This window comes from Micromys minutus (assembly GCF_963924665.1).
Source record: "Micromys minutus genome assembly, chromosome: 9".
Lineage (NCBI taxonomy): Eukaryota > Metazoa > Chordata > Mammalia > Rodentia > Muridae > Micromys > Micromys minutus.
The window spans coordinates 38218322-38227945 of NC_137978.1; the positions used below are offsets into that span (position 1 = coordinate 38218322).

At 48.6% G+C, this 9624-nt stretch overlaps 1 protein-coding gene across 1 annotated transcript in view; it reads left to right on the forward strand.

The window, feature by feature from the left end:
* NT5C1A (5'-nucleotidase, cytosolic IA) overlaps positions 1-5673 on the forward strand; it is a gene marked incomplete at both ends in the record, with an annotated part of 29132 nt that extends 23459 nt beyond the window's left edge. Inside the window, 1 exon segment of the mRNA XM_080921241.1 lies at positions 5469-5673. Coding sequence (XP_080777367.1) covers positions 5469-5673 — 205 coding nt within the window.
* Positions 5674-9624: the final 3951 nt, after the last annotated feature.

The following is a 9624-nucleotide window of genomic DNA, read 5'->3' on the forward strand; positions in this document are numbered from 1 at the left end:
ATTGTTTTGTTTTGTTTATCGGTATGAGCGTTTTTCCAGCGTGTGTCTATGCACCACTTGCATGCAGTACCCAAGGAGGCCAGAAGAGGGCAATCAATCCCCTGGGACTGGAGTTCCAGTTGTGAGCTTCTCTGAAGGTGCTGGGAATTGAACCAGGGTCTTCTACAAGAGCAGTCAGTGTTTTTAACCTCTGAGCTATTGCTCCAGTCTCTTATATACATGTTAAAAGATAAAACTTGCAGAACTGCAGGTGCGATGGAGCACTCCTTGTACTCCCTGAGGCAGAGAATTTCAAAGTTTTACACCAGCCTGGAGTACACCTAGAGGCTCTCCCAGAAAATAAACAAGCCCTGCCCCCCCCCTCTCTCTCTGTCTGTCTGTCTCTGTCTCTCTCTTCCTTGACAGGTTCTTAGTACATATCCCTGACTAGCCTGGAAATGCCCCTACACAGACCAGGCTGGTCTTGAACTCCACCTGCCTCTGCCTCCTGATTGCTGAGGTTAAAGGTGTGGGTCACTAATACCCAGCTACAAAAACAAATGTTAAAACCCTCAGAAAATTTGAGCTGCCATTAACGTAGTTTGCACAATGTGTCTCCAGACCTCAGGAGTGGTGCCTTCCTCTTCATCTGAGTGACTCTGGGCAGAAGTGTGTGGTTTCCTACGGTATTTGAGAGAAGCAGGCCCCTCTGTATAGAGACAAAAATACTGATTGCTTTTACCCCACTATTTTTTTTTTCCTGAGTTGGAGGTAGAAGTGAGGTTTTCTATTTACATCTTGCAGGGGAAAAAAAAAGGAAAGTTTGTCTGATACAGAAAGAAAATTGAACACTAAACTCTTGCTCCAAATTCAGAGCCATCGCCGCTGAATTGCCATTTTCAGCTGATGTCATGCACGTGTTGGTCTGCTTCAGCTGCTACAGCGATCTACCATAAACTGGGCGGCTTAGAAACGCATTTCTCAGGCCAGACACGGTGGTGCATGCCTTTAACTCCAGCCTCAGCAGTCAGAGGCAAGAGGGCTCTGTGAGTTCAAGGCCACCCAGTCTACATAGCAAGTTCCTAGATGGCCAGGACTATAGAAAGAGACTCTGTTTCAAAGAACAAACGAATGAGCAAACAACAAAAAAGAAAAACCTCATTTCTCAAACTCCTGGGGGCTGAAATCCAAGATTAAGGATCTGGCCAGTTGGTGTCTGCTGAGTGCCCTTTCTGTCTCATAGAAGGCCACCTCACTGTGTGGTAGAGGGACAAAGAGGCTGTCTCGCTCTCTTCTCCAAAGACACTGACCACATTCATGAGAGCAGACCCTCATGGGCCATTTCCTCTCACAGACTCCACGGTCTAATATTATTCACAGCTGACCAACATAATTCCCACAGGGACTGGGGGAGGGGTGGACACCGAAATTCAGATGACAGAAGTCGGAATCTTTGTTCTCTCTGGGCTTCAGCAAAGTCCTATTTTAAAGCCTTGGGCATTCCATGTGGTATAGAGCGCACCCGTCGTGAGGATAATGCAGCCACAACTCAGGGTGTGAACTTATCACCTGCTTGCTGGATGACTGAGTAAAGCACACCTCTGCAGCTGCCAGGAGACCCTGCTCCCAGAGAGAGACCCTGCTCCCAGAGAGAGACCCTGCTCCCAGAGGGAGACCCTGCTTCCAGAGACAGTGTCCCCGCTCATTAACTGTAGGGCTCACACTTTCAGATCTGCTGTGAAATACTTTTTCCTGAGATTATTGCCAAGGGTTACTGGGCATGCTAAGGACACAATGCCAGGAATTTCTTTTTTTTTCTTTTAAATAAAAATAACTGTGGTGTGCAGGGGGTGGGGGTGGTGGATGTGTGTGTGATATAGGTGTGTGTGTGGTGTGTGTGTGTGGTGTGTGTGTGTGTGTGGTGGGTTTGTGGTGTGGTGTGTGTGTGTGGTGTGTGTGTGTGTGTATGTGTGTGTGGTGGGGTGTGGCAGGGGTGTGTGGAGTGGGTGTGTGTGGAGTGTGTGTGTGTATGATGTAGGTGTGTGGTGGGTGTGTGGTGGGTGTGAGTTCTCATGCTTGAGCATGCATGTAGAGTAACCCAAAGGAAGTAGTTAGGTGTTCTCTGTCACACCCTGACTTATTCCCTGAAGACAGAACCTCTCCCTGAACCTCAGCTCAGTGTCAAAAAGCTCCAGGGCCCAGATTACAAATGTGTGTGACTGTGCCCAGCGTCTTATCTGGGTGCTGGGGATTGAAACCTAGAGCCTGACACAGACACCACAAGAACACTTACCTACTGAGCCATCACATGGCTCCTTCTGCACTAAGGAAGACTCTCCTGTCTACTCTGGACCACCAAAAGATTAACAGTGGCTCTTACTATACAAAGCCGCCTTCCTCTCCCCTTTCTTCATAGGCCACATGTTGTGTCACGCAATCCCCTGGAGACTGGAACAAACATCTATCACCCCAAATTGGGAAGCAGCGACAGGCTAAAAAGTAAGGATGCCATCAGAGTCCAACCTCGAGAACCAATAAGCTTCACTGGGGTTATTTACAGGAGTGTGGGTGAGGGGTGACTTACAGAAGCAGAAATGATTCAAAACAGCTGCATCACCAAAGCCACCATGAGTGACAGCTCATGGAAGCTGGGAACCTGGAACACACTGCACACCCTGCAAGCAGCTCAGCATGGGGGGAGGGACGACTTTGTCAGGCAGCTGGTCTAGTCTGAGTGTCTTCCAGGCAGCTGGGCTGGACTCTGCCTCTTCCAGAGAGCTCAGATGGTGTGTTTCTCCCAGGTGGCTTGGCTGGTCTTGGCCCCTTCTAGGCAGCTTAGCTTGTCTAAGGAGCGCTTCCCCATAGAATGGACTGTTTTGCCTCCCCTTGGAACACCTTGTGTCTGAAACAAGCTTCCCTCCAAGATGGAAGGTTTTAATCTCATGGAAACTGCTCCAGGACACTCCCCCAGTCACTCTGTCTCCCTCCCATCTATTTTCCCAAGCTGGTTCTTCAGGAAATCTCTTGTCCCTTTGACTAGACTCAGCCTCTGTCTCCTAGAAGTGCTAACATTGACCTTCCTGGGCTGTTGACCCATGTCTGGCTACACTCAGGAGAGCACAGACTGGGGCTTATATTTTTAAAGGTCTCCATCATTACTAAGAAGTGAAGTAGAAGTGTGGTTTCCCTGACAACACAAAGGACCTGGTAGGCTCCAACTTCAACCATAGCAGCTATGTCCTAGGGCCTGGACTCTTCCTACCATTGGGCTCCATATAAAAGCATCAAAAAGGGAATTTGGAGGCAGAGGGAAGAGCCTCTTTGGTTGGGTCCTAAACCAGTCCCTGGTGCTGACTTTCATGTCCTGGGCTGTTTTTACTCCATGTGCCCAATAGGGCTGAACCTTGGTGGGCAAAGACAGAAGTGGCTGTTTTGGGGTCTTAAGAAATGATTTAATTTGTGGCCAGCAAGACAGCTTAGCATGTAGCATGTTGCCAAGCCTGATCCCCAGAACTCGTATGGTGAAAAGAATCAACTGCAAGTTTTTCTTTCACTTTCACACGTGTGCACTTGAACATTCTCTCTCTCTCTCTCTCTCTCTCTCTCTCTCTCTCTCTCTCTCTCTCTCTCTCTCTCTCTCTCTGTCTCTCTCTCTCTGGGAATGGAGCTCAGTTTGTATGAGCTTAACTGACATTCGTAAAGCCCTGGGTTTGGTCATTGGCGTAACACAAGTTATGGTGGTACACACCTGTAATATATTTGAGAAGTAGAGGCAGGAGGATCGTAAATTCAAAGTCATCTTCAGCTACACCAAGAGTTAAAGACCAACCTGGGTTACATGAGACCCTGCACCCTCTACCACCACCATCCCCCCAAAAGAAAAAGGATTTAATTATGGTGGTAGGACTTAATTATTGGGGTGGTACACACCTATAATCCCAGCTCTCAGGGATGCTAAGAAGGAAAGATGACAAGTTTAAAGCTGGTCTGAACTCCAGAGCAAAATCCTGAGGTGAAGGGAAAGGACCATGCCAGATAGTGTGTACCCAGAAAGGTACTTCCCTCCCATACTGCAGACAAGGCCCAGGTCTGAGGAGAGCTGGGCAGTTTTGGGGGAACCAGTTAGATCCAAGAGCCAGAGACTGAGCCGTCTCTCATCATGTGGGAGCATGGTAAGGACAAGGCTCTCCCTCTACCCCTGCCCCACTCCCACGGCCATCTCACTTCAGGAAGTTAAGCCCTTCCCTGCCTCCCACAGTGACATCATGCACACATGGAAGAGAAATCTGTGAGATTCCAGCAGGCCCAGAGTGTGGGAAACCAGGACAGATGCTATTGGCACTACCCCAGGCTGAGACTGCTCCAGAGCCCCTGGGTGCTGCCAAGGGGGCTCTGGAATGTGTCTGGAGCCTCTGGCTTCCTCTTCAGGAGGCTGTCCCTTAGGGCCTGGGAAAGCTGGGGAGACTCTGAAGGCTGTTCCAGCTCCAAGCAGCCATTTCAGGATTTGTACTTTCAACGTGGGAGTGGGGACGTGGCTGAACATCCAGCATCTGGGCTTCAGATCACTCTCAGGAACCCTCCCAAGGGGCAAAGTGACCATCATGACCTCTATGGCCCAAGGCTAAGAAAAAAGGATCAAGCCTGTACTGTCACTCACATTACACAGAGACAGTGTGTGTGTGTGTGTGTGTGTGTGTGTGTGTGTGTGTGTGTGTGTCTTTGTTCATGTGTATATGTTATAGACAGACAAACAGACAAAGACAGATGGTCTCACTCTCATCCCCACCATCCCCAGGGGAAGCCTGTTCCACACATGTGGCTCCCAGCAGCTGCACATTCCGTCAGTGACCAGCTGTGGTGGCAGCTGTGAAGGTGGGGAGTGAGCTCTGATGGGTCCCAGGAGGGAGGGGGAGGGCAGGAAGGGCCTGAGATGAGCAGGGGTCAGGGGGTGAGACAAGAAAGCTCAGAGTGTTCTCAGACTGAAACACAGCAGAAAAGCCGCCTCTAGGAAACTCACATCTGGGTCTTGGCACAGAGAGCCTGGGGGAGGTCAGGGCAGCCCCAGGATGCCCTAATTAGGACTTAGCGAGAGTAAGAAGAGAGAGACTACACAGTGGGACACACGGGCCTAAATCTCAGGCCTCACAAGAGACACAAATCGGAGGATGGCTTATGGGATGTGAAGCTATGGGTGTGAGAGAATCACCTAGGGAGAGGACAGACAGGCCAACCACAAGGCGCACCCTCTCAACCAGTCACTGTGTGTCACTTTATCCCCACAAGCCTACAGCAGCAAGAGCATCATTAGCCCATTCTATAGACGTGAAAACCAAAGTTTCACTGTGTGCACTGAGAAGTACTCTTGCCCCTCTGGAGATCCCAATGCCTCAGACACAAAGGGAGCAGAGCAGCAAAGCACAGAAGCCACATGGCTCAAAGAAGCCCCCGACAAAGGGATAGTCCTGGTTCTGATTATGCTGTCTTCTCAGGGATCCCTGCACTGCCGCATCCACAGAAAAGATAGACACCTTCAGGGACCCTCCCATCTCTGTCTTATCACTAGACATTCAGCCAGCCTATACCAAACACCTACGATGTGCCAGGCTCCGCCAGACGGTGGGAGTTAACAGCGACAAGCCTGACACCGTTCCTGCTTTTATGGGGATTCCAAAGCTGTCCCCAAGACAGACGTAAATTATTGCACAATTCTTAACTTACCAGCTGCTGCCGGAGCATCTCTCACACCCCACCCTGAGATCCGTTCTCCCCACAGCGTGAGAAGCCCTGTGGTGAGCCCTGTGGTCAGCCCAGCAGAGGGTTCTGGAAACTTGCTTCCATGCGCAGCACACATGGAAGCTAGCCATAACCATTGAGAGCTTGGGCCACATCTGTTTGGTAATCTGGGAGAAGATGGAACTGACCTAGTGTGGCTTCGAAGGTTGAGAAAGTACCACCAGAGCTGAAACCTGTCCCTGAGTATCTCCTACTTGCTCAGGGCCAGAGTGACTGTCTGACCCTGTGCCGGAGCCATCTGTTGGCTAATGGTCAAGGACTCAGAAACAAGCAGAAGGGTAAATGGGGACGGGGCTTTGAGTATTGGACAGTCTCAGTCTAAGAGGAGGGAGACGGGGAAAAGACTGTCCTCCACACTTCCCTTGTCACTATGCTGGTTGACCTGGAACTTGCTGTCAACACTAGGCTGACCTTGAATTCCTAGAGATCCACCATGCTCAGCTTGGAAACCTTTTTTTTTTTTAAATGCCCACCCATCTTAAAAACAAAGCAAAAAAAACAGACCCTAGCTAGAGTCCACCCTTCTCTTCCCCTGGCTTAGTGTACAAGTCCCAGTCTTGCTTTCTTCTGACAGCACACATTTATTACATACCTGTTATCTGCCATACATGGTCCCAGATGCTGGACACTCAGTAATAGATACAAGACACATGTCTCTGTTGTCAGTCAGTTTACCTTCTCACGGGGCACGGACAGTAAATAAATAGACATGTATAAGATAATGTAAACTATGTTGTTGGGTGAGGCGGAAGAGAACATGGGGGCATAGACTGATGGGGGGCTGGTGGCTACGTTGGGACAGTCAGGAGAGTCCTCTCTGGGGATGCGAACAGCAGAATACTGGATGGAGTGAGACCTGACACCAAAGAAGATCCTGGGAAGATAAGTCAACACATCCAAGGCTCAGACTCAGGGACAAGCATGGAGCACCAGCAGGGAGGAAGGCAGAAAGGCTGGGGTCTCGCAGAAGTGAGGCAGAAACCGAATGAGGATGAAGATACCTAGAGAGATGCCTAGAGACAACCTGGACTGTACAGGGATGTGTACTAGCATTGTCTCCTTTCGATCTTAAAGATGCTGAGGTCTGGGTGATAAATTATACACTTGCCCCGTGTAGATGTGTTAGGATCATTTGGTTTAGGATGTGATGGGAAGTCTGTGGGTGATGCTGAGTAGGAGGTGACATGCTCTGGTGGCATTTTAAAGGATCACACCCAAGTCCGGGGAAGCATTCTTTGGGCTCCTGCTGAGTATTCTTGGTTCTTCAGCCTTCTGAGTGTTCTCCCTTTCCTAGGCTACTTGCTAGCAACCTGGTCTGGTCAGTCTTCTCTCAAGCCCTCCAAGTGTGTCCAGCCTTTTACATCGCCACATGACACTGTTTCTACAAGGTTCGGACTCAAAAACTATGCAATCGAGTTGTTGATATTTCTCTTTAAACACACACACAGGCACACGCAAAATCCAACGCTTGAAGTAAGTTTTCAATTTCATGTTGGGTATAAGTGGCCGACGATCTGCAGGTTTTACTTGCCTGTAAGTTGTTTTGAACAGTACATGTCAACTGGGAGCAATTTTTCCCATTTGTCATCTGTTATCTGCAGATTTTCTGGAAACCCAGGCCACAGAATAGCCCCATGCAGCAGTTACCCAGCCCCAAATATTAGTAGTATAAAGGTTAAGAAGACCTGTGCTGGGTTAACACTAGCCCATAAGAACATCATGGGAGCTGTATATACAATCAAAGTGTTCTAGGAGCCACAGCGCAGGCAGCAAAAACATAAGATATAATGGCTCACACCTGTAATCTTGGCTCTCAGGAGGCTGTGGCTAGAGGCCCTGGAGTTCAACATTGGCCTAGGCTACATACTGACATTAAAACTAGGAAAAACGGGCTAGAGAGATGGATCAGTGGTTTAGAGCATTGACTGCTCTTCCAGAGGTCCTGAGTTCAAATCCCAGCAGCTACATGGTGGCTCACAACCATCTGTGATGAAATCTGATGCCGTCTTCTGGTGTGTCTGGAGACTAGAGATGGGTACAGTGTACTTACATATAATAAATAAATACATCTTTTTTAAAAATTAGGAAAAAGAGGGTGGGAAGGAAGGGAAAAAGAAAATAGCTGAATTAAAATGTATGTATTTAAAATTTATACGCACACACACACACACACACATATGGATTTGAATGCACTGGATGTGAATTAAAATATATATATTGTAAAGAGATGGTTCAGCAAGTAAAGATGCCACCAAACCTGACAACCTGATTTGAAACCCCGGACCTCAGTGGTGGGATGAAAAAATGAATTCCTAGCGTCTGCTCTCTCAGCTGCCTTGGCACACTGCACGTGTGTGTGTGTGTGTGTGTGTGTGTGTGTGTGTGTGTGTGTGTGTACAGGCATATATACATGCATACGCATGTTCAGACTCAATAAACAAATAGATGCAACTTTTAAAAATTCTGTTGTGTTACAATCAGAAGTTCAAGCCAATGTGGTTTGAAGTTCTTTAGGCGTGTGTGTGAAGGCCACACAACAGGGCACTGGGTTTAGTGCTAGACTGCACAGCCTAATGCCTGAGAGCTCTATAAAACAATAAGGCCAAGTTATTTGCCTGTGAGATTCCAGCTCTTCTTCCTCTGCCTGGGTTACTCTTCCCATCTCCTATTTGGCCAGTTAAGGGTTGAAAGAATTAAAACTTACAGAACACTTAGGACAGCAGTTCTCAACCTTGTGCGGGTCGGGACCCTTTTGGGAACTGAATGACCTTTTTCCAAGGGTTGCCTAAGACCATAGAAAAACACACATATTTGCATTATGATTCATAGCAGTAGGGAAATGACGGTTAGGAAGTAGTGAGGAAAATCATCTTATGTTTGGAGGGTCACCACCACGTGAGGAACTGTACTGAAGGGTCAGAGCATTAGGAAGGTTGACTTTGGACCTTTCCGGCTGCTGTGAGAAGTACTCACCAAACAGTAAATTACAGGCTCCGCCTCTCCGTCCTTCCGTCTTCTCCCGTAGCTTTAAAGACCATTTATTACTTAATGGCTTTCAAATGTAGATCTCTTTTTCTGAACCCCGCATTTCCTAGGTAACTATGCAGTATATTTTGGGGACCTGGGACCTCTCTCAAGAACATGCCCACCACAGAACCCTTACCTTCCCCTGCAAATCTGCCAACCCATGCTATCTCAGCCAAACCCAGGGAGCAAGTCTCTGCCTTTCTAGGAAAAGTCCAGTGCATGTATTGGGCAATCTCTGTACTGGTTGAGGTTCCCATCGCTTTGGCATGTGCCCACAGAAGTTGTGTGAGTGGTGGGGGCATTTAGAACAGGAGAAATGGTGGGTGTGGCTGGAATGGCCAGCAGAATTTCCTGATACAGGCCATTCATGCAAATCATATCTGGTCATCTATGTGCATGAGTTTCTGTGCGTGGCCATGTGGTTACCTGTGGGTCTGAATGGCAAGAGGCCTGTTCTTTCCCATCAGGAAGTGTCTGCAAGCGGGTGTTACTATGGTGAAAGTGTAGACAGCTTCAGGTGACCAACCTCACTTTCTTACACCAAAAGCTGGCTTTCTTCTGTGCCTGCCCCAGTGAGCAGGACAAAGGGGAAGGACTCTGCTGGGGCTCGGCCCACCACACCCACCTCCACCATCTCCCCGATGCCCTGCAAGAAGTTCACCTTGGAGAATTTGCCCTCAGCTTCCTTCTGCACATCTCTGAGTACTGTGACCCAGAAGGACTGCAGCTGGATTTCTAGGACAGGAACTCTCCATTGTCTAAATAGTTTTGTCTGTTGTCAGACAGGCTCCCCCAGGAAGAGAAGCCGAAGGGGACTGATGTGTG